At 34.8% G+C, this 26,550-nt stretch overlaps 1 protein-coding gene across 1 annotated transcript in view; it reads left to right on the top strand.

The window, feature by feature from the left end:
- The window catches only part of TMPRSS11F (transmembrane serine protease 11F), a 74,850-nt gene that overhangs the window by 13,842 nt on the left and 34,458 nt on the right, over window positions 1–26,550 (top strand). Inside the window, exon 2 of the mRNA XM_037042021.1 lies at window positions 2,925–3,005. Coding sequence (XP_036897916.1) covers window positions 2,995–3,005 — 11 coding nt within the window. The 5' untranslated portion in view covers window positions 2,925–2,994. The remainder of the gene's footprint in view (window positions 1–2,924; window positions 3,006–26,550) is intronic.

Below are 26,550 nucleotides of genomic sequence, written 5' to 3' on the forward strand. Positions count from 1 at the left end.
TTGAGAAGAGCTAATCTTATAGTGTGTGTCCCCAGTTTTCGTTACTTCAGTTTTCTGGACAAATAATTTTTTTAATTCTTATACTATATTAGAGAAAGGTTACCTAAAATGGCCTCCTTTTTTTTTTACATGGGACTCGTTTCCCTCAAGAGTCACCGCTCTTCTGTGTTATCGCCCTTTGGCAGTGCTCTGTGAGTGAAAATGTGATCCCCATCAAATCCCCTTATGTCTTTCTTCAATGGAAAAATAGTATACTCATTGTCTTAATAAGTGCAAAGCAAAATGTAAGGTCAGCTCTCAGAACGTAGGTTATTAGTAAATATGAGGTTAAGTAGTTCCTTTACTGATGACTTTAAGTTCATAAATTTTATTAATTATTATTAAGTCTGCAATTTCAAGAAAATATACACAATCCCTTTATAGACTCCAGTTATCTTTTTCTACATGAATAAATTTGGGATAACTTTTCCCTTGATGTCCTGGTGTAATGTCATCTTATTGTTGACTTTCCCTCATTGACATTTGCATCATACACTCATTGTCTTTGACTCATGATAAATCAATCAACAGCGCAGCAGTAAAAGCTAGTATAGTACCTGCACACATGTGGCTGAGGGTGCTGAGAACCAGTAAGACAAAATTTGCATGTAATAATTTCATAACTGTAGAACAAATTACTAATGGCCACTAACCCTCAGAATTAGCTGCTAGTTTTTCAGACTTATAAGAACATTAATTGAAAAATCTCCATTTGCTACATTATTAGAACATAATACATCAATGTCTTCATTTATTACAAGTAAAACAAAAGACTAGAGACAATATGTTGCTGAAAATAGGACCACATGGAGAGAAGAATTTGGAAAATATCATTTTTGAAGTATATTGAAAACAATTAGTAATATAGTGCTAATTCTGGAGTTGGGGAGGGAATGAGAGTAGAGAAAGACTAAAATACCTGATTTGTTTTTAGAGCTTTATTATGGACCAGGAACTATTTTAAGTCCTTTACACTTACTATCTCATTAAAACTAGGTACAAACATTATCTTTACTTTACAGAGAGAAACTGAAATGGAGAAATTTAAGAACAATCACAAGTTCACACAGTTAGTTAATAATAGAACTGACAACTGAACCCAGGCATCTTGCCGGGAGCATGGAGAACTCCATGCCCCACTCCATCACAGAGAATAAAAGTGAATTATTTCACATATTCACTGAAAGTAAAAGAAAGGGAGAAAGCCAAAAATGAAGAAGAGATCGAGCCTTTCAAACCAAACAGAAGATAACTTGAAAGAACAATGTAGCCAGGAAAGCTTCCTGTGCTGTGTCTTCAGTCCTTAGTTTTGAATTTTTAAAAATAGCCTTTACTGTAATCTTTTACTAGTTAAACATTACTGCAGCTCTAAATTTCCCCCCAGTTTTTCCTAGTTAAGAAAATGCAGATTTTCTGCTGTAAGAGAAGAAATATGTACACACTACATGTCTCATTCCAGAACCTCAAAGCTGGTTCTTGTACTTACTTTGACATGCTTCTTGGCATAATTTTATTCACAAGCCACAGAATGTATTTTCTATTGTATTGTTGTTTACTATTAGAAAGAACTGAGAATATTGTTATGAGTTTTAACAAAAATATAAGAATATTATTATTGAGAAATATTTTAATGTAACCATTAAACCTTTACAAACATTTGCACAATGCTAATTTAAAGTTAGCACAAGTACTACTGTCTAGAAAATCAAAACAATAATGGTCATAACTATAAACTAAAATAGATTTTTAGCACCTTTTTTGTTAGATTTAAATTTTTTTTTTACTTTAGAATAAAAATCAAAGCTCCAAAGGACAAAGACTTTTGCTAAAGTGAATTATGATTTTCAACTTAGTTAACTGATCTGTTAAGTTTTGTGAACTATTTACTCAGAATTTTTTTCCTTCTGAAAATTATATTGTTCTACCTGTCATCTTGCTGATGATTATGCATATGGACAGTCTGCCTCAGTTTATTCACTTGCAAAATGATTTAGGAAATACATTACATATTAATGCCTTAGCAGAATATTATGACATTTAAATATTAAATTCGTATTGTATTTGTAGTATTTTAAATAAAGGTATTCTGTATGCACAACAAAGTGTGTACTTACAGCTTTTTTATTTACTATCTCCTGGATCTGATACTTTAAAATAGCTCTTAAAATTATCCTTCCTACAACTTGACTGATCTTAATTGGAAGTTCATGGGTTCAGACTAAGATTTCGGTGGGTGAATACAATTATCTGAAGTGATTATGTCTAAATAATGGGGAATTTACATACACTAGAACTATGATATTTCCCATGGAAAGAAAAAAAAGTTTTTTTTAAACTTTTTAAAAACTTTTTTGGAGATAAATAAAAATCTTGAAATAAAATGTGTTCTCTTTAGAGCTAAAATGAATAACGTTAGAAAAAGCTAATACAAACCTGCTGCTGTATTTTATGGGGAAAATAACTTCCCAGAACTGAGGAGCTGGCCTATGGTCCCATGACCAAGAGGGTAAAAACAGGCACCCTGTCCCATAGCCCAGGTGTTTCCTGCACCACTGTGAACTCCGGATTTCCTCAAAGGGAAGAGACAATTTTAATGAAAAAGAAGTGCTATCAATGTAATTTAATGTTTTGTTGTTGTTGTTTTGAAAACAAATTGGGGCCACACCTCAGTGCTGATCAGACCTCTCCAACCGGAAAAGTGGGGCCTTATGATTCATCACCAGCAGCACGTTTTGTCCCCTCCATGGCTTGGAGCTCTGCTGTGGAACCGGCTGTCACAACATTGATCATGCTCTTATCAGGCTATATCCTGGCTGCAGACCTCAATCACTAACCTGTCAGACTTGTTTCCTTTCTTGATGCTAATGAGTGTCATTATTTTCCAGCTTCCGAACCTTGACTGGGCTGATATAGATCAGATGGTGACTGGATAGAAGTTGCCCCAGTCCTGGGTCCATGATGTATGCGTAAGTACTCAGAGGCTATTCCCATCAGGGTTATCAACTGGGACAGAGGTTGACAACTCCTGGGACAGGCAGGACCGATGTTGGTTGGTGGAGAGTGCTTTGAAAATAAGTTTTTCATTTGTTATTGTATTTTGTGTTGAAGTTTTATTTTGTTGTTTTTAAATGTAAGAGTTTTTGTTAAACAAAAGGAATCAGTGCAGTACTTGTTTTCTAAATAATAGAAATAGAAATTATATGCAGTAATAAATGTATTATATTTAAACATTTAGGAAAACCTATGCTTTAAAAAGTAAAGTTTTTAAAAATATAATTCATTTAATTTCTTTAGTATAATCAATACTTTGGTATAAATTTTCATCTGGTGTTGCTTATTGAAGTATATTTTGGGAAAATAAAGTACAAATGTAAGTAGAGAGTCTATTAGAATTTTTATTTCTTTAACTCTAAATAATAGAAAGTATGGTAGCAATGGGAATATGAGTGAATGATTAAAATGTTCATATCTAAAACTATTGAGTTAACAAATACAGAGTCTATGTGACATTTGTCACAATTGAACTCCAGAATAATCAATCAATTAATGAATTTAAGGTAAAGAATTTATATATATTTATATTTAGGTAATTTCAGGCTGTTCTTTTACAGACTCAGAAATGATCAGAATGTCTTTATCCAAACTTCTGGTTAATTTAACTTTGCTACCTAAAGAGTCTCTTAACCTCTCTGCGGACACCAATTTCCCACATGTTCTGACTGACTTTTGTCAAATTTATTCATGAATTTGTGATCATTATAGTTGTGTAGTTATTTGATTTTGTCTTTAATTAAATATAATACTGTAGGCCTAAAGACCTGACCTTCAGTGATGGGTGTTCTTGTCCTCAGACAACAGTGTGAGCCTGAGGGAGACTCCACGTCAAATACAACCAGTATATTTCTTATTTACCAAGATATGGACAGAATAAGACAACATGTGCTGTGGGAAAAACTTACCGTTTTATTTAACAAATATTTATACAAATGTGATATGCTAACAATTTTAGTTTTAAAAAATCTGTGAGCAAAGAGCTTGAGGTTCCGTTCTCTTTTTTTCAGAATTTTGTGGTAAGGCTGTTCCATCAACCTGGTCCCCCAGTTTATCACACTTTTCTCTCACCTTTCCACCCTGAAAGTATCACTGCAGACATGAAATTTCTATACTGAAGCCTCATCAACTTTAATCCAGAGTTTATAGTTCTGATGATTTTAAGTAGCCTTTTTAGTTGCGTTGCAGATCAGTATTATTTTTAAAATAGATATTGTCAAATACCTTGGATGGTGCCACAGATAAAATAAGAAGGTTACTAATTGAATTTATTAGTGAAGGTATTGTGTCCAAGGGATGTAGTCTCAAAGATTAGATGGCTTAGATATGCAAAGCTTCTTAGCAGCAGTGTGTCATTTTCATTGTGCAGTGGAGTGAGTAGTAGCATGAGATTTAAATGTGTCTCGGCACAGCTTTGTACTCATTAGTCTGGACAGGCCACCTCTCAAGACTTCACCTATTTTATCTATAAAATGTGGGCAGAGGTTACAGTAAAATAAATAGGAGGAGGGTTGTCAGCATTAATGACACTTGAAATCACTTTTGTGGATAAGCACAAAGCAGTTTTTGGTTTATTTTAGTGCTATTTAATTTTTTTTGGTAGTAAATAATAATAAAAATTTTACCGGATTATTTTTTGTATATTTTTACTATATCATAAGTAGTACAGTAGTAAGTGTAAGTATTTTACTGTGAAACTGTTGTTTTACATATATTATTATGTGTGTGCTCCATGCTGCGATATAGAATATTTCTTATTGTGGATCACGCTAAAAAATATTTTTAAAAACACTGCATTCATAGCCTTAAATTCTTCAGAGTAATTAAATTCTATAATTTCTAAAGAGTTCATAACTACTTAATATGGGAAACATTAACTTTATGAAGGTACTGGAGAACAACTTAAATTAATCTGAGTATAATTTTTGTTTCTTAGTTCCTGTATCTTGTGCCCTTCACAGTGAGGCAGAGATAAGAGACGTGGTTACCAGCAAGCAGAGACCTTAGGGGCAAGAAGCAAATCAGTAAACCACATCCTAATGGCACAATCTGATAAATGTAAAAAACAAACAAACAAAAAAGAAGCATAAACAAAGCGATATGGGAGTGCCCACTCAATCATAAGTTTCTCGGAATATATAATGATACCAGAGTTTAGTCTTAAAAAAGCAAGTAGGAATTAGTGTTGCTGGTGGGAATCAGGCTCTTCCATAGGATCATGAGAAAAGCATTCCAAGGACCTATACGTAGGGGATTGTTATGTGACAAGGATTATTTGGGTGGAAATGTACTGCTGGGTTTACAATTTCCCATCCCCCACATCCTGCCATGGAAAATCCAGGCCAGATAGAGCTAATGTCCAGAGATTCTGCTTCATATTAAAGCTTAGTCCTTCTGAGCCTGCACCATTGCATTGGGCCCACACGTGGCTGCTAGATCGGCACTGTCACGTACGTGTGTTCTAGGCAAGAAAGAATGCTTGGACACACGGGGTGAGTGCAGGTCACCAAGCGAGAGCTGAGGAGAGAAAGTGAGATTCTTTGTTCCTCTGGGAGTATATTAGTTTAGGTTTAGGACGGACCAGGTATTTTTTCAAAATAACCAGTCAACTACCCAAGTTTTTGCAGGCTTTTGATAGGTCCATTCCCTAGTTAAACTGACAGGGCTCTATGGTCAAGTACTTCTTCCTGCACCCCGCCCCCCCCTNCCCCCCCCCCCCCCCCCCCCCCCCCCCAACAATCTGGTAGCAGATGAGCGGAGAAGGAGTGTTAATCCCCTTGGTGGAGCAATGCTGTGATACTCAAGGGAGTGAAGCTGTAGCTTCCTGGTGAAGCAAATGGGCTCATGCTCCATAATTTATTAAACCAGATGCTAATTCCTTTTGCTCTCTTTCTTATTAGTAAATAGGTAACTACCTATGATAACAGTAGTAGAAGGAAAAAGAATTAGGTATTCTGGGGTGTGAGAACATAGCCCTTGCAAACATCAAGAGACTTGAGATACACTCACAAATAACCACTGAAAGTTATCAGATAACACTGAACAATAAATCACCCAGACTACAAAAGACCTTTTGTATGGGTGAAACTCTCTGAACTACGTTAAGAGAATTGAGAAAAAATTAAACAAGAGGAAGAAATGATGAAATTTGCAATTCAGAAACATTAGAGTGGACCAAAGCAGTTTGTTGGTTCAACTGTCTTCTGGATACAGTAGCAGAACTAAATGAAGGGAGTGGCAGGGAGTCCACTTACGTACATGCTTCTTCTGCCTACCATGAATGTTCCTTCTCACATTCAGTGAGACACTATATATATAGTCTTCCTTGAAGATTCTAATCAAAGTCACTGTGAAATTTTTCTCCTACCTCACACCTTGCATATTAATTATTCCTGAAGCACAGCCATCCTATTCAAACTTGCATAATATATTGTATATACTTGATCCTTCAGCTGGTCCTTCTCTGTGTGCTTATTTGTTTTAAATTATATCTCCTCAGCTAAGCAGAGAGCTCTCTGTATTCCCAGTGCCAGACACATTGCCTGGCCCATCACAGACTCTCAACCTTTGCGTGTTGGCTTACAATGAAATATGCCAAAAGCCAAAAAACATGCTGAGAAAGAGGAAAGGGTGGGAACAAATAGAAATTTTAAGTTAACTTTTTTTTACATACCTATTCAAGAAGGCCTATGAGATAGTTGAAATAGAATAATTCAGAAGGTAAATAAAAAGCTGAACAGTGGAGAGAATTCATTCTATGTAAACATGTTGCGGTACTGATAGGAATATATTGTAGAAGAGATGACAGTGTCAGATAAAGTTTCACTTATTCATTAATTCAAAATGCTTATTATTGTAGCTTATAGTGTACTGATAGTATACTATACACATAATGTTTGAACATATCTGTACACATTACACATGCACATGATATGTGCTGTCCATTATGTGCATATATACAAATCACATGCACATAAATACACATATAAATAAAACAAACATATGCTCTACTTTTATGGTGCTTACAATCTAAAGGAAGAAACAAAATAAATAACTAAACCAACAAAGGGATGTAAATTATAAATATAAGGTGAAGATCTTGTATATACTCTTTTCCAAAAACTTTTTCTAATTTACTTCATTTTTTAAATAATTCCTGCAATTGATGATAATGCTGGTTTTGATAACTGATTGCTTTTATTTTACAATAGATATTTAGTTTATATGATAACACTCTACTTTTGTTTATCTGTAAGAAAAATTTGTGAAATGTATTTTTAAAACATCAAATATTGAAAAATTTCTTACTATACTTAATAAAGCCTTGAGAATAAATTTATTGATTTTAGAGAGAGAGGAAGGGAGAGAAACATTGATTCATCACCTCTCATACATTCCCCAGCCAGGTATCAAACCCACAACCTAGGTATGTGCCCTGACTGAAATCACACCTGCAATCTTTTTCTGTATGGAGATGACATTCCAACAAACTGAGCCACTCAGCCAGGGCTCAGGTATTTTATATAAAATAAAAATGAATTGATATAAAATATAACTGTAGAAAATAGGCAGTAGCATTATCTATTAGTGAGGACTACATGAAATCGATTCTTTTTAGGTTAAAAATGACTGAATACCAGAAATTTTATATGCTTCAAACATCAAGTCTTTTCCAGATCCTGTTTTATTTATCTTAAAGTATAATCTACGCAATGACTAATGTGACTTTAAATTACATAATGTACAAAACTATCACCCTGGCTGGTGTAGCTCAGTGGATTGAGTGCAGGCCTGCGAACCACACGATCACAGCTCAGTTCCCAGTCAGGGCACATGCCTGGGTTGCAGGCCAGTTCCCAGCAGGGGACTCACGAGAGGCAACCATACATTGATATTTCTCTCCTTCTTTCCTTCCCTTCCCATCTAAAGATAAATAAATAAAATCTTAAAAAAAACTATCAAGGTAGCATTTGAAAAATTTTTTATCCTGTCCAAAATACACTGGCTTATATACTAGAATGTCAACAATCTTGAGTAAACACCCTAATGAGTAAAATATAATAGAGTCAGCTGGCAAGAATTAATTTCTGTAAATAGAAAAAATTTCAGTGCAAAACAGAGGGTATGGTGGGTCTAGATACTATTATAAGAAAAAATGAGGAAAAATCCAGCTAATTCTTTGATCTCAAGTAGTCAAACAACTGCTTTAACTGTTTTTCTGCCCTCTTAAACCCACTGAGAGATTCTGGTATAATCTTTCAAGTAAACCTGAACAGGCATGAAGGACGTAAAATGAATCAGGGAGGCCTTTAATGCAACATGGTAATGTCAAATCTTAAGAGACATGATACAAAGAATTTACAGTTTCATCTTGATAAAAGTTTCTAAAAATATATTAAAAATCACGATAGTTGTGTTACTCCCTTTGTTCACACTGAACTCATGATTTCGGTCATATGTGTAGACCAGAACCAGTTGCAGAGATGTTACAGTTGCAGAGATGTTACAGTTGCAGAGATGTTAAGACTGGATGTTACAATTAGCACAGACACACGTCAGAACTACGTCAGTGGTACCATATTAGCTCTCCTCTCTACTAAGACTGTGAGGCATGTCCTGCCCCATTACGATCCTAGTGCTTATGTCCCCCTCCCACTTTTCATTCATCCCTCCATAATCATCTTCCTCCGTAATGGTTACTTGTCTCTGATTATACCTTCATTTTCAATCTCAAATGCTGGCTGCTTTCGTGGTTCTGGCCAATAATTCACTATTAATAAGGTAGAAAAATGGTTAGTTCATTTTTCTTTGCTTGTATATCATTTCACTTTTAAGACTGTGTTAACTCATGGGATATTATGATTGGATACTTGGGATATTATCGGGTAAAATGATTGAGACAAGTACCTTCATCTCTTCACATTTTTAGTGAAGTTAACTCAGTTAATATGTCCTCTTAGAGGTAAACACAGACTTAGATCCCTTGCCTTTCATGAATCATTTTTGGGGGGCCACTACATTTTTCTTAGTACTGCTCTTATGTTCTTTACCCCTTGGCTCAACAAAAGCAGCAGAAATTTAATCGGTATTTCCTACTTTATAATTGGGAAAACCATTAATTTTTCCTTCTTTCAATTCGTTTAGCTGGTCAGCTGCCATCATTCTTTTCTGACAAGGGCTTTTTAAAGAACATTGAACACTGCTTATATAACTAGATTGTGTCAACTTGGAAGATATGGCTTATTAGCCAAGAACTTCTTGATTCATAAATTTATAAGTCTTTAATAATTTTTAGTAGTAGTGTGTGTATTTAGTTGTATTGCAGGGATGTATTTGCCCTCACTCTCAGGACCCTCCAGTAGTTGTACATTTGGGATCACTTATGTAGAGTTGCAGTTTATTTTCAAGGAACCTAGTAAAGCTGAGCTCAGATTTAAGCATCAGGAAAAAATATTATTGTCTTTCTGGATGTGATTGAATGAATTTGAAATTAGATATACTTTTTTTAAAAAAGATTTTATTTATTTATTTATCTTTAGAGGGGAAGGGGAGGAGAGAGGGAGAGAAATATCAATGTATGGTTGCCTCTCGTGTGTCCCCTGCTAGGAACCGGGAACTGGCCTGCAACCCAGGCATGTGCCCTTGACTGGGAATCGAACTGCGATCGTGTGGTTCGCAGGCCCACGCTCAATCCACTGAGCTATACCAGCCAGGGCTAGATATACTTTTTAAAAATATTTTTATTTACTTATTTTTAAAGAGCTGGAAAGGGAAGGAGAAAGAGAGGGAGAGAAACATGTGCTAGAGAAACATCAATCACTTGCCTCCCACACACTCCCACCTGGGGATCTGACCCTCAAGCCAGGCATGTGCCCTGACTGGAAATCAAACCTGTGACCTTCCAGTTCATAGGCCAGCACTCAGTCCACTGAGCCACACCAGCCAGGGCTGAGGTGCACTTTCATTCAACAGGTTATGTAGCTGTTGCTTTACGTTTCTGGAACTGGATTATCTGTTTCAATTATGTTATCTATACATTAGAATAAATAAAATAAGCATTATTTAGAATGTATTTTACTACTAGAATTGTATTTTCTTTGACTCATATGCTAATGTTACATTTATAATGTTTAGTACAAAGAAGAATACTCATGAAAGCTAGATTCCAAATCTCACAATATACCAAATGAAATATCACTATTATTACAGGTATAGCTTTAAGCTTTATTTCTGTAATTTCTTTTTAGAGTTTCATCTGTATTCAGATGTAATGCTATAAACTGATTAATGGGTTTTCATGGAAATATAGAAATAAATTTCTGTTAACCTATTTTGGAAATAAAAGTAGAATCTAACTTAATATGAATTCAATAATACAACCCTAGGCATTCTTACAAATACAAAATGTAATACTTACATTGCCTGAACTGTACACATGATTTGTAAATTTTCTTGAAAAGCCCAGGAGTTAAAGTTCAATTATTCTATGTGATTCCATAGCTACATGGCATATCTTTTTAAACTTCTGGAAGAGACTTTATTATAGCAATCAGCGAGCTACTTAATGTATACTCAGACCTTCAAAAAGTAAAAAAAAAAAAGCTATTTGAAAAATTATAAATCGAATGAAATAGCCTTTGGGTTGTATGATATTTTCATTCACTACTCAATGCTAAGGCAACTCAGCCTTTGAGGAGAAAATTCCAAGAATGAGAAACCCTTAAATATCTTTGTATGTAGCACTCGAACCTACTCATTACTTCCTTCACACGTGGCTGCCCAGAAATGTGACTAAGATTCTGGGACATGTCAATTTTGCTGATTTAATATGCAAATTACATCAATTGTAAATGAGAACATTGTTGATCTCTTTCATCTAGGGCATTTGTATCTTAATCATAGCCACTCCCTTTAAACTCGATTGCAAAATACCACTGAAATATAATCCCTGTACCAGTCAATCATACAGGAAGCTATGAGAAAAACATTGGCTGCTTCTTGAAAGCAGCTTTGTTTTAAAATACATATTTCTGCATATAATTATTTAGTTTGCCAGAAACTACATAGCAATAGCATTCTCTTTGGCATCTGTCTTATACAGAATGCAGCAAAAGTAGGTTTACAGTTATTCATATGGAAAATAATACAAGCAGAAACTCTGTTCGTGTACACACAACTTCAAACCTACTTTTGCCCCACCCTGAGTATATAAAACAGAACTGGTATTTACTGAAAGGTCAAATTTATTGTAATTAATAGCACTTAGTATAACTATTCAGTTTTTAAATAGTAGACAAAATATTGATGATTTCTTTATGGGTGACATACCAAAAGTGTTCAAAAATATATAAAATGTTTGTCAGGAGAATATGTGCTGAACAGTTTATGAATTCTTTATCAGGTACTATTTTTTTAATTTTCATCCAAGCACATACTAATTTATTTATTTATTTTTGAGATAGGGGAAGGGAAGGAAAGAGACAGAGAGAGAAATATCATGTGAGATAGAAACATTGATCAGTTTGCATCCTGAACGGGGATGGAACCTGCAACCTAGGCATGTGCCCTGACTGGGATTTGAACCTGTGACATTTTGGAGTACAGGATGACATTCCAACCAACTGAGCCACATTAGCCGGGGTCTAAGTCTATGTTAAGTCTGCTTTTGCACCCCCTCAAATATTCTCTCAAACTCAGTTACAAGTAGCAAAATGAGATTTCTCAAGAAGTGTTTGTGTTGTGTTGGATGAGGATAGTTAAAATTATTTTAGTTGAAAGAAATGGACTTGAGTTAAAAAAGAGAATTAATTCAGAGGCCATTGGGATATCTCATAAAACTAAAAATGAAAAAAGAAAGAAAAATTGACATAGTAGGCATGCCTCCAGTAGGGACTCAGTCCACTAGGTATGTTAAATACAGAGGAAATTAATTTAGCATGATTTTTGTCAATTTCTCTTATGTCAATATTTGAAAAGAGAATTACTGGCTCATTTTTGAGGAAAAAGTAAATGCCCTGCCCACTACCTGATCTGAACACCAAATATCTAAAGAAAAAAAAATCTCATTTTTCTCTTTCCTGTTAGATGGCATGTGTATCATTTGTCTACACTCTGGGGGACAAAATAAAACCTCAGACCAGAGATTCTTGATTTGATTCTGAGAAGTTATTATGGTTTTTCTTACTTATTATTTGTCAAACATTGTTTTATGTCCTCCTTCGCTTTGAGAAATGCTGGCAAGTTGTGAATTTAGGGTACATTGTGATTCATTTTCATAGATGAAATTTTCCAGGTCAACAAGATTTTCTAACTAACTGCTGTGTAAGGGCCTTTTTGAAATTGAAAAAAAAAAAAGCTGGAGACAAACCGCTGCCCTGCAGGAGCTTACAATTTTGGTGAAGAAAACTTGATATACATAAGCAAAAAATAAATTGGTATGCAATCAATGGCTGAGTAGGGTAACAGACTATAAATCACAGGTGAAAAAATCCCCACAAGAATATTAATAATATGTTGGGATTTTTATATATAATCATCACAGGTAGTATTTGTGTAATTTGTATACTCTGGGTTGATATAGTATCTCTGTTAATACTGAATTATTCTAAGTTTCACAATTACTAAATTTTGAAAATATTTTGAGTAATGTGAAGTAACTATAATACAGGGTCTGGCAGAAGTAATGCCATTGAGTGTGGTTGATAGGATATGGGAATGTCTCCTGTCAGATGGAGAGCAATTTGAACATTTCACCTAAAATGTCATATGGTATGCTTGAGTGTGATATTGTTATGTTACAGAATTACATAATTTTGATTTTGTAATAAAAGATTTTTATGTAATTAAACAGGACACTATTTGTGCCACACCCTGTAGTTACATGATTGTTTTTAATGAACTTTATGTACTACAATATTGGCCAAATTTATAAAGTTAATTTTGTACATTTATACACAAAAATGTTGTGGAATTGGTTTGCATATCTCTTTGCAGTCACTTTAGGTCTTTCTCTTTCACACCATGTTTCATCCATACTAGCCTTGTTTCAGTTTATGAACTTGACAAGCTTCTCACTTCAGGCACAGGCAGCAGGAGTTGCTTCTTCTGCCATTGCTGCTAATTAAGTTTTACTTAATTAGATAACCCTTCAGGCTTTGCTTTACATGTCCCCAGGGAAATCTTCCCTGATTCCTTACTCTAGATAAGTTTTCCCTGTTATATGCACCTTGCATTTCTCTTAGCATTTCATGGTAATTATACACATAATCCTATAATATTTTTAATGTCTGGATTTCTCCCCGGGCTATATACTCCATGAGTAATGTGTTTAAACATTCCACTTGCAAACAGTACAAGCTTTCAATAACTATTTTTGAATGAATATATAAATATAAGAATTTTTTACCAACTATAACACTGAAGATCTGACTTAAAAAAAAACTGCTAGAAATCCTTTGTAATTAGCATATCATGAATATGTAATGGTTCTTCCAAATCACATAAAATATAGACAAAGTTTCTCTCTTCAATGGGTTAAAGTATTTTCTTTTTAAGTGTTTTTCTACGCATGTAATACAAAAGCCATTGTCTGAATTATTGAAAATTGTTGTAATAGATCCTGAATTACATTGTCCTTGAAGTTTGAAGGGAAACTTTTTAATATTCTTGGAAGATACTTGAGGTGGCATAATTAACATTTAAATATGTGTATTACTTTTTTTTTTGAGGTTCATGTCTTTTTGTTTCTCCTTTTTTTATTGATGTTCAAATAGAGTTGTCTTTGTTTTCCTACAACTACTTTCCCCTGCCCTACCCATGCCCACTTCCCACCCTCATCCCACCCTGCCTTGGCTCCATCCATGGGTCCCTCACTCATGTTCGTTTACATCCCTTTCCCTTCTTTCCCATGTTATTTCCCTCTCCACTGTCCTCTGGTTACTGTCAGTTTGTTGTCAGTTTCAGTGTCTCTGGCTATATTTTGCTTGTTAGTTTGTTTTGTTAATTAAGTTCCACATACAGGTGAGATCATATTGTATTTTTCTTTCAACACTTGGCTTACTTCACTCAGCATAATACTTTCCAGTTCTATCTATGTTGTTACGAAGGGTAGGAGCTCTTTCTTTCTTTCTGCTGTGTGGTATTCCATTGTATAAATGTACCATGTTTATTGATCCACTCACCGACGGGCACCTAGGCTGCTTCCAGCACTTGGCTATGTAAATTGTTGTACTGCTGTGAACATTGGAATGCATAGTTTCTTTTGAATTGGTGTTTCAGGGTTCTTAGGGTATAAACCCAGCAGGGGAATTGCTGGATCAAAAGGCAATTCCATTTTTAGTTTCTTGAGGAAACTCCATACTGTTTTCCACAGAAACTGCACCAGTCTGCATTCCTACCAACAGCACACTAGGGTTATTACTTTGATGGTTTTTATTGCAATGAATTAAAAACCCATCCTCCAACTTGCTTATATAAGAAAAAAATTCTATTTACTATAACAGTAAACCCCAAAGCAGGGCTAGCCTCAGTGGTGTTTGATAAAGCAGCTCAGATGCGTTATATGAGACCCAACCAAGTTCTTTCTTTCTCTGCACTTTGCTGTTCTTAGTAGGTTGGCTTTCACCTTGGCTGGTTTCTCTCAGAGTTGAAAGGTGGCTGGAGCAGTCCCAGGGGCGACATTGACACACATTGTCCAGAGGAAAAGAAAAGGAGCCATCTCTTAGTTCAACTTATTTTAGAAGAAAGGAATCCTCACTGGCAGCACCCCCTGCTCCCTACCCCAGCTAACTTCTCTGCACATTATCATCAGTGGCCAGGACTGAATGCATGCCTATTTTTGAACAACCATTGGCTAGGGAGATGGAACTATCATGGAACTATCACGCTTAATTGACTCTATTACCTGGGGGCTAACTAGATGTGGTGATGTGATTTAATGGAATTTTTGCCCATGTATCAATGGCAATTAAAAGTTCTTTTTATAATTTGGTGCACTGATGACTGAGAACTCTAAAAGGCAACACTAGCCAGAAATGTTTTTCAATTAAGGTGTCCAACTTCCAATTCAAGATAACATTAAATAATTGTTGGTTATTACTTTCATGAGGTGCTCAGGGGTTTTTTTGGCAGTATCTTTCTCTCTTTATTATTGCAAATACCTTTGAAAAATTTTAGGAAGTTACCTTTACCCACTACCATGTTGAGGAGTGAATATGAAAAGGCATTTGACTTTGTTTTGTTTATGAATATGATCTGAATACTATTTCTTTTCCCTTAAGAGAGTAACTTCTTCCTATTTGTTATACAAGATAATAGGAAAGTTTTCTAATTACAAACTTCTATTCTCCACTTAGGAAGTAATAGGTCTCTTGTAGTCTCTAAAGCAGACATTTCAATGTGTCCATAATAATGGAAAGTTCTCGTGCCATAGTATAAGATTTAAGTGAAGTATATTTTATGATTTTTTTCTTTCCTTGTTGTAACTGAGTCTGTGGAGATGAAATGGTCTAAGCCTCGTTGAACCACTCAGCTAGTGACAGTCTTAAGGAGTAAGATACTACTAATAGAAGAGACTTAACATGAAGAAGTATACTAAAGAATTTCCAAAGACAGTTGCCATATATGAGTGGACCCCATGTAGATATTTGTTACAGAAGAATTTTAGTCCTTCCTTTCTTTTAGTTATATAACTTACTTTTTTGTGAAGGTCATAGAAATAAAAGTTTTCCTTATATAAATCTTTTACAAATTTTGTTGAAGACATATTTAAGAATTTCATGGTTTTTAATGCTATTGTATAAGGTATTATTCTTATAATTTCTATGTCTATTTGTTCAATGCTAATATATGGAAATACAGTTTGGTTCTTATATATAACATTTGGATTTAATTATTTCTGGGAAAACATGAGTTTTTATAAAGATAAGTTAGTGGCATTTTAATAACAGCAAACTCTTTTATAGCACTTTGCATATATTGCCTCATTTTATTTTCACAAGAAACTATGAAGTAGATACTATTATACCCATTTTTCTGATCTAAAAAAGTCTGAGTCACAGAGAAGATCTTACCTAAAGCCACAAGGGGGATTTCAAAAGAAATAGCTAGGCTCCAGAAGGTGCTTATAATCATTCTACCATACTATATCTCAACCCAAATCATTCAAGACAAACCTGATGCCTTTTAACTGACTACAGAGCAGGCCATAATGAAAGACAGTCCATTGCTGGTGATTTAATTTCATTGTGCACTGTATCTATGGCTAAAAACTGGAGAGGAATGTTATGAGTCTGTGGATATTACTGAGGTTTGAAAGCTCTTTTAGGCATTCAAAATTGCATTTAAAATGAATGTTGTATTTGTTTTCTGTTGCTACTTGTCTCCATTATCATGTGTATATTACTACCTGTGTGTTTATTGTAAGGGAGGTATTTAACCTCAGTTAACCCATTTCATTAAGAAGGTATTGCTAATCACCATCATTCCCAGAAATGAAGGCTTTTTGGCAAGAAGTTGAGATAACTCTGCCAAACAGAATATCTAATGTGTATCTCTGTGCTTCAGGTTGAATACAGATGTGTTAAGACGTGTATAAGAGATAAAAAGAATTTCCCCTCCGGGCTGCTGCCCGGATAACACCTGACTAGCACATAATTATTTACACTGCACATGGAGGAGTGAACCTCATTTACCTTCAGCTTGTTATTTACATTTTTCTACTCCCAAGGATAGTCAGGTATTTAAATTCTCATCGTGGTGGCATCATTTATCTGATGAATTTACTTCACCCACTTCAGATTAATTGTCTTGGGTTTCCTTATAAAATTTTAATGACATTAAGCATGAACACAGAAATGTGCCCAATGAGGAAGTCATTGAGAGTAATCAAAGAGATTTGAGTAATATTTGTCACAATCATAAAGGATTGTTTATAGAGTCCTCAGAAAATCACTTCTACTTTGTACTTTAAACCCTTGGCCACTCATCCTCATTTTCTTTGCGTTACTGAATCAAACTAATATACAACTTTATTAAACATAAACTATTGATTTTTTGTTTCTAAGTTTGGGTGGCACCACTTAGTTGACTGATTTTAAAGCAAAGCCATAGCCTTACATTCTGAGTAAAAAAAAGAAGACTTACACAGTTCTCAGGAAAATGTGCTATCATCATTTAGAGTGACCTATTATATAATTCCTGTTATTATTTTTCAATTCTTGGAAGATGCACAGGAAATGCTTTCTTAACATGTCCCTGACTGTTTTCCCGAGACAGTCAGAGGATTTAGCTAACTGATGGAAGGAACTGGAAATGCTCAGCTGATTTTAATTTATGTGACAACTTGCTGAGTGAATTACGTGTGATAAAAGGGTTAGATTAATCCTGTATGACCCTAAGGAAATATAACTAGTGTAAGTAGATGTAAGCTTTAGGAATACATTTCTAAAAGCCATCATCAGGTTATTCAAAGGTGAAAAGTTTCCTTGGGAAGTTAGGAAGAAAAGGTTTTAAGAATAGCCAGCCAACATTATAGTGGTTATAAAAAGAAGGGGATCAATCTTACCCTTGGTGACTGAAGGGGATTAATAATAAGTTATTTTGAACTATGAATTCTGAGGTTCTATACGGGCTCCTAGATAAAATCAAGAACAGAATCTTCAAATTCCTACCCCGTGTGTATAAGTACATCTGTATCTGCAATCAATCTCAGAGGAAGCAGATCCCTTTGTAAAAGACTACCTTTCCCTAGATTTCAGCCTTTCCCATCTGTTTTGAGGCTCTGGGACGGAAACTGATAAAAGGCTCATCATGCCTTTACCCACTACCTGCCTGCTGGATCCTTACTTACAGGTCAAACTTTCCCAGCAGTTCCCTGTGTAGACATGACTTGATGGAGGTTACACTTGGGAGATGAAAAGGTGCTCCTTGGGTAGCTGGCAGGTGAAGGATGGGGAATGGAAAACGATAGAAATCAGTAATGGCTGTGGGGCAGATCAGTCTGCTGACAGCTACACCATGAGGGACTGGGCGGGGGCAGGGGGGGTTGGATTGTGCTAAAGAGGGTGTATGTGAATGCAAAAGCCAGTGTTGATTCTTGCAAGTGTGTTCCACTGGGGTGGTTACATACAGGTCGAGTTCTAGATACCCTCTCCATCCCAGAACAGCACTATTTTAAATTGGTGTTATGTATTACAGTTCCATATATTCATTGATTTTAGTAGGGGTCTCACCGCCTCAAAATGCTTCCTTTCCTTGCTCTGGCTAAATGCCTTGAAATCCCCTTATCTCTTCCTTTTCTCCCATTCTGCAACCAATTTCTCAGTGAAGTCTATTAGTTTTGCCTTTGAAATAATATCTTGAATCCAATGATAAATTCTAATGTCCTCACTGTCACCATCCTAGTCCAAATCACCGTTCTCTCACATGAACTACTATTGCAATGGTCCCCTGACCAGTTTTCCTGTCTCTACTATCCTTCATGCTACCCTTACCCCTCACCACAGTGTATTCTCCACAGAGTGAGCTTTTTAACCACACCATTCCATTTCATTGATCCAAACTCTGTAATAGCTTCCCTCTAAACACAGAATGACATGAACAAAAGTTCTTATTGTGACCTGCTAGGTTATGATCTGGCTCATGGTTCTGATCTCACCCCCCCCCCCATTGTGGCTTGCCTGGTGCACACTGGCCACAGTGTGCACTAAGCACACCTTTCCATTCTTTTACAAACTCAGCAGGACAGTTTTTGATTCAGGGCACTTGGATTAACATTCCCTTTGTTTGTAATACTTGGCTCTCAAATATTTGTGTGATTCCAGTTTTCACTTTGCTCAGGTCTCTGCTTTGATTGTTATCTTTGCAGAGAGGTGTCCCCTGATTATCTAATATGACCACACCCCCACTCATTCTCTATTCCCTTACCTGACACTTTACATTTATGTCTACGTTTATCGATTGCTCAGTGTCTTCCCAGAAGACAGCCAGGAGGTGTAAAACCAGGGAATATACCCTTAAAGTCAAAGAATATATCCTCAGCCCTGCTGTACTTCTACAGCCTAAAATAGTGCCTGAAACAAGTAGGTGCTCAATTAACGTATGTTAAATGAATGAAATTAAAAGCGTCTTATTAACAGTTTGCTTGGCAGTCATGGTAACCATACAGTCTTCTTGAGGCAGAAGAGTTTGAAGAGCTTGGCATATATCGTGTCTCTGTGTGCTTTAGTAATTTACATGTTATAATCTATTTTTAAAATTTTTTCATTATAATTTACATTGAATGTTATTTTGTATTGGTTTCAGGTGTACAGTATAGTAGTTAGATAGCAGTTTACAAAGTGTTCCCCCCAATATTTCTAGTACCCACCTGGCAGCATACATAGTCATTATGATATTATCGACTGTATTTCCTGTGCTGTACTTTACATCCATAACTATTTTGTAACTACCAATCTGCGCTTCTCAGTCCCCTCACTTTTCTCACCCAGTGCCCCTAACCCATCCTCTCTGGCAATTATCAGTCTGCTATCTCTATTGAAGCACCTGTCTCTGTTTTATTTGTTCTTTCATATTGTTCTTTATGTTCCACATGTAAGTAAAATCATATAGTATTTATCTTTCTCTGACTTAATTTTACTTAACATTATACCCTCTAAGTCCATTCATACTGTCACAACTAGTAAGATTTTGTTCTTCTTTTATGGCTGAGAATATTGCACTGTTCATGTATAGCACTCCTTTTCATACGGTTGTATTAATGGGTAGTTGAGTTGTTTCCATCGCTTGTCTATTGCAAATAATGCTGCAGTAAACAAAGGGGTGCATATATTCTTTCAAATTTGTGTTTTGGGTTTCTTCAGCTATATATGCAGAACTGGAATTGCTGGGTCAAAAGGCAGTTCCAGTTTTTACTTTGAGGGGGGGGGAACCCCATGCTGATTTCCCTAGTGAATCCACCAATCTGTGTTCTCACAAACGGTGCATGAAGTTTCCCTTCACACCCTGACCAACTTTTGCTGTTTGTTGATTATTGATGACAGTCATTCTGACAAGTGTGAGGTGATATTTTCTTGTGGTTTTAATTTGCATTTCTCTGATGATTAATGATGTTGAGCATCTTATCATATGTCTATTGACCTTCTGTATGTTCTCTTTGGGGAAGTGTCTTTCAGGTCTTTTGCCCATTTGTAATTGGATTGTTCAGTGGATTTTGTTTGTTTATTTGGTGTCAAATTTTATAAGGTTTTTTAAAATCAATTTTGGATATTAACCATTTATCAGATGTATCATTGGAAAATATATTCTTCCATTCTGTGGGTTGTCTTTTTATTTTGTTGATGGTTTCCTTTGCTGTGCAAAAACTTTTTAATTTTGTTGTAGTTCCGTTTGTTTGTTTTTTTATTATTTTTGTTTGCCTTACCTAAGGTGAGTCATCAAAAATATTGCTAAGAGAAATGTCTGAGAATTTACTGCCTGTTTTCCTTTAGCATGTTTATAATTTTGAATTTTACATTTAAGTCTTTAATCCGTTTTGAGTTTATTCTTGTGTATGATGTTAGAAGGTGCTCTGGTCTCATTTTTTGCAAGTATCTATCCAATTTTCCCAACACCATTTATTGAATAGACTGTCTTTACCACAGTGTATGCTCTTGTCTCCTTTGTCAAATATTAATTAACCATATAAGCATGAGTTTATTTGGGGACTTTCTATTCTGTTTGATTTGTATGCCTGTTTTTATGCCAATACCATGTTGTTTTGATTACTAGCACCTTGTAGGACTGTCTGGTATCAGGTAGCATGATTCCTTCAACTTTGCTCTTTCGTCTCAAGATTGATGTTTGCTATTCAGGGCTTTTGTGTTTTTATATTAATTTTTGGGGAATATTTGTTCTAGTTCTGTGAACTATACCATTGGTATCTTGATAGGAATTGTATTGAAACTATAGATTGCTTTGGGTAGTATGGACATTTTAATGATGTTAATTCTTCCTATCCATCAACATGGTATATGTTCCCACTTATTTGTATCTTCCTCAATTTCTTTTTTCAATGTCTTAGAATTTTCTGAGTACAGGTCTTTTACATCCTTGGTTAAATTTATTTCTAGGTATTTTTTGGATGCAATTGTAAGAGACTAGTATGTTTTTGAATGACATGGAAAAACTGTAGAAGTGTTACTAATATTTGTAAGAATTAAATTAAATTACCAAATATTGTTGATTATATAACTGCTTTCAAAGGTGAAGCTGACCTCGCTGATATTATAGCCTGGAAAGAGGCTGGTTCTGTATGCTTAGAGATGGCAATCATGATTTTAAAGGTCAACTATAAAGGGAAATAGATCATGTGCTAGATGTAAACTCATTGGTCTAAATGCATTTTTTAAGGAGTTTTTGGAAAACATGAAATTTTTACCACTAGTATCCTGAAAATCCTAAATATGCCTTTTACTATTATATAGTACTATGTATATAGGATTTGATAGGCCTAATATTTCCCCCCTTCTCCCTGTGTAAAGAGATATTACACATTTTATTAAAGGAGCAGGATGTTATGTAATTTCTGCCCACATTCTGCAACTCTGCTCTTTTCCATTGCCTGCCAAACCAGTCACATCTAGCTGATAGCGAAGCTAATTTTAATGACTAACTCATATTTAAAGTTCCTCGAGTTTCCCACCATTTGGTGAGTTCTTTTTTCTTCTATAGTCACGTACCATCATTCTTACAATATGTCCTCATATGCCTTTTGAACAAAACCAAGGACATTTCTTGCCAGACTCCTTTATGTCCCTAGTCTTCGAAACTCTCATCAAGTCGTAAATAAATTTTGCCTCAGCATGGAAATACCAGTGTCATTCCTACTTAGATAGCTGTGTCATTTTAAATGTTGCAACAACACACTCAGTTCCTCTCTTTTATGACCTATTCTTTGCCAATGTTTCTGATTCATGTGTTCAAGAATTGTCAAAGTTTTCCCACAGAAAGAGCTCTCCCCCAAAAGAACTGCATTACACTCTTATCAGCTGAATTAATTCGACTGTGCAAACCATTAACATGGTTTCCCACATTCTCTTAAATTCTTATTACTTCTCATTTTCCATTTAAAATGTGTGAATTGCTTTATTTAGTACATTTTATAAAATTTTTTATTGTGCGGTGATGAAAAATGCTATTAATCAGTAAATTTTCTTTGACTTCCAAATAAATTCATGGTCCCAGTTTTGTTGTGGTAGGGAGACGTTGTTGAGCTCGTGAGTAACAAGCGTTAGGTGCAGAATGCACTTCACAAGTGTCACATGCTGGGAAACACCCTTTATCCTTCAAGTGTTGCCGCAGCTGTCGCATCGTCTGTGAAATCTCTCCTGTACCCATTTCTGTCCCTTTCCCAAACAACTTTATTACCCAGTCCTCCATGTTTCCAGATGGCAGGACTTGGCAAATCTATGATTTTCACTATGACACTATATTGATTTTATTATTTTATGTCTACAAAGTTTGTCATTTTGCTTTTTAAACAACTTTGTATTCTCAGTATAAGAATATATTTGGCACGCAACGAAAGGTTGTTAAATAGAATTCAATGAAGTGTAACAAAAGGACATGGAATAATCCTGCCGACAGGAACACATATCATGCGGCTCTGGTTATGTTCCAAGTTCAGTACTAGTTGAGGTTTGTCTAGAAATGACACATTTACATAAATCAACCAATTGTCATATCACTAAAAATACTTTTGGGACCCTTTACCATGAACTCAGTAGTCATATAATAAAATTGTGAAAGAGAAAAATTACTGGAAAAACTTCTAATCTGTTTGGAGTTCAGAGAAAGTAGATGATACACAAGTTTATAAGGCTTAGACCAAGCTTTGCCTCTGCCACAACAAAGAAAATACTTTAGCTTCAATGCTATTTATTATTAAATGGCTCTATTATATATATATATATATATATATATATATATATATATATACACACATACATATATGTGCATAAATTATACATATATATATATATATATATGAATGGGTTTGTTGTATGGATTCTCACATGAGGGAATATCAATATAAATAACAATATAAAGATATACCTACATTGACGCCTGAGGGGCTGGGATATATCTATATGGTATTTATAACATTTATATTTGTATACTATATAAATATATTTTAATTTAACTCTTTAAAAGGATACAAGTAGATCAAATTTGAGAATTCTGTAAAAAGACTCATTTAGGCATTAAATGACTATCTTCATTTTTATGATTTACTTGTAATTTATTATTCTTCAATGTAGTTAAAACCACTGATTTTTCAATGCATTTTTATATTTCATTGGACTTTTAAATAGCTTTGTCCCGTGGATTCCCACATTAAGATGAGTAATCTAAAACACATATCTAGGTTGGGGTTTGAGAGACTGGAACATGTTTTACTCGGATAACAGTCTCTGAGTTGTGCCTAACAGAAGACACTCGTGCCATTTAATGCGCAGACGTATGCTGAAGGTAGCCTCCTTCTGCACACTTCTACATAAACTACACCAGTTAGAGCCCTAATGGATTTTTCATAAAAACTTCTGTCCTAAGAAGAAGTCTATAAAAACAAAGTGGAAGAACAACTCTATTCCAATTGCTCAAATAAACTTTTTAAAAGTTCAAGATTGAACTAGCTGTAGCTTCTCTCTAATAAGCGATTGTCATGTGTTCAATGATTGGCCACCTCTGATGTACTAATATACTAATCACAGCTCATTACAAAAGATGATACAGTTCCTGGGAGGGGCCAGGCTTTCTCACTTAGTTATTTAGGTATGACTACAGTGCTTATTATCAGAGATGCTGCCTCTAAAAGAGGACATAACTCTCAGGAGTAATTGATAGTCCACACAGGTGGCACTTTGAAGAAGCAATATTACAGGTTCTGTTTGCTCTCTTGAACAGAATTCATGACTGTCTAGGGATAAAGGTGGAAGACTGAGCTTTTCATACATATGTCTTTTCTGTCCGGGATAATGTAGTTAGTTTGCTACATGTAGCTAAGTTAAGTTGTAAGAATGAAATAGCAGTTTGGACTCAGGAAAAAATGTAAGCAGGGCCCACCTCTGTAAGAATATAGAAAATACTCTTTTTTCTACTAAAGAAACAAATGCTTCTCTTATTGACCAAATCCTAAGCCATGAAAGTTTCAGTGGTTTACAGCTGCCTCGCCATAACATTTTTTTTCAATGGCCAGCCAGCTCATCCAACAGGCCAAGTTATTTTTCAATGCAAGCATTTCACACACTTTCCATATGCCAGAAACACTCGTGCAACCTTTCTATGCATGGCCGGTCTCTTTTTATTCTTCATGTCTTGGCAAAAATGTGACCTTCACAGAGAGGACTTTCTTACTCACTCTTTCCAAGTATTTTCCTCACCTAACCCAACCCATACCTTCTTATTTTTGACCATGGACATTGTACTCATCTGCATCCTCACTCTCATCAGCACTCATAAGGATGTCTGTGTTCACTAGTTTTACCTGCCTCCCCTTTCACACAATGAGCACTCCGACAACAAGGACCATGTGTTTGCATTTGATTCATTGTGTGTCCAGTAAGTATTGGTACCTAAAACATAGTGCATGTGTACAAAATAATTTTTTTCTTGAGTATTTAATAGTAGCACTTATGTTTTGGAATTCTTTAGCTTTTGTAGGCAAATATTTTTTCTAGATCTAGGATCTAGACGGCATTTCTTTATTATTCTTTCGTTTATTCAAAGAACGACAAAATTCATGTAAGGAATTATGTTAGATATTAGGATTTAAAAGTAATACAATAATTTGTTATTTTTCTCAATGGTATGTTTTCTGACAACTCCTGTTCCTATAGTTCTTCAGAGATAATGATTTATCTCTACTTGATTTAAAAAAAAAATCCTCACAACCACCTTGAGAAGTGAGGGATATTATAATCCTAATTTAACACACAAAGCGTTCTTTGAATTAGAGACATTAAGATAACAGAGTCACTATGTGACTAAACAAGGTTTGAACCCTTGCATTTCTGATGCTGAATTTTATGCTTTTATTTGAATTGTGCTGAGTGGTTAGTATGTAGAACCAGTCTAACTCATCTGAGCCCCTTTGCACTGGAAACTAATAGATTTATATTCTCGATGTTTATGCATTTAGAGATCAGTTTATTAATTGATTTTGCAAATCAGGAACTATGATTTTCATAAAGAACAATATGTGAATAACCTAGAAAGTAATTGTGTTGAACTATAGATAATTGCAAAAATATGAAATATACTTTATTATCAATTGACAGATCATCTGACAAATTGTATATATATATTTAAATTACAATGGACATTTACTATTATTTTCTATTAGTTTTAGTGTACAGCATAGTAGTTAGACATTTATATAATTTACAAAGTGATCCCTCTGATAATTTTAGTACTCACCTGGCACCATACATAGTTATTGCAATATTATCAACTACATTCCCTATGCTGTACTTTACATCCCAGGGACTACTTTGTAACTACCAATTTGTTCTGAAGAATTATACTTAAAGACCTAAAACAGAACAAAATGAAGCAAAACAAAGCAGTTAGTGCTGTGAAGGAAATAAACAGAATTACCCTGATTCTTTAATTGTATTATGTACTTATACTATTTTGAATCCTAACAAAGCCACAAAAGGTTTCTATTCTTTATTTTACAGATCAGAAGACTGTCTAGAATTTAACTAACTTATTGATATTAGAAAAACCAGGATTAAAACCCACTGATCTGTGTTTACTTCCATCATAAAAACTCAGTCAAGAAGTTTGAACATATACCAATATTTTCCATTTATCTTTAAGAACTTTACTTTAATGGAGGAGTAAGTTTGAGTTGCCCTTTCCTTCTCCACTTATGTTTCCCATTTTTATTTTTATTTTACTTTATCAAGAGGAAAATAAACCAAGACAAAGCAAACAACCCTTCTCCCCAAAACTAAACACTAAGGAATCAATTTATGTTAAATATTCTCCCTTTAAACAGATGCGATACAAGGTACTATTAAAAAGTTTCACATTCAGAATAAATGAATAAATAATTGTCATGTGCAAATACAAACATATATAGAACTATGTAAAGGAGATTAAATATCATCAAAATAAAAAGTATTTTTCAAAATTTGAACCAGTTACACATTTAAACCATATTTCTAACTTATTGTAGCAAAGTACTGAAAGTTTATTGCAAACTTAAGAGTGCTTTGAATTTTTGTTTCTTTAGGGTCAACACCAGTTCCTTTGCAATTAGCTGATATCAGCATACTGGTCCTGCCAGTTTCTACTTCAAAACACTGAAATAAATATTTGGTAAAACATATTTCAACTTCTGCATGAAACAAAAGTCAGCATTCCAGGATATCAAACTGAGAATAGCCCTAGGTGAACAAAAGTCACTTTAAAATT

Source organism: Sturnira hondurensis, unplaced genomic scaffold (assembly GCF_014824575.4).
Source record: "Sturnira hondurensis isolate 20B ecotype Veracruz unplaced genomic scaffold, ASM1482457v3 Scaffold0000566, whole genome shotgun sequence".
Classification (NCBI taxonomy): Eukaryota; Metazoa; Chordata; class Mammalia; order Chiroptera; family Phyllostomidae; genus Sturnira; species Sturnira hondurensis.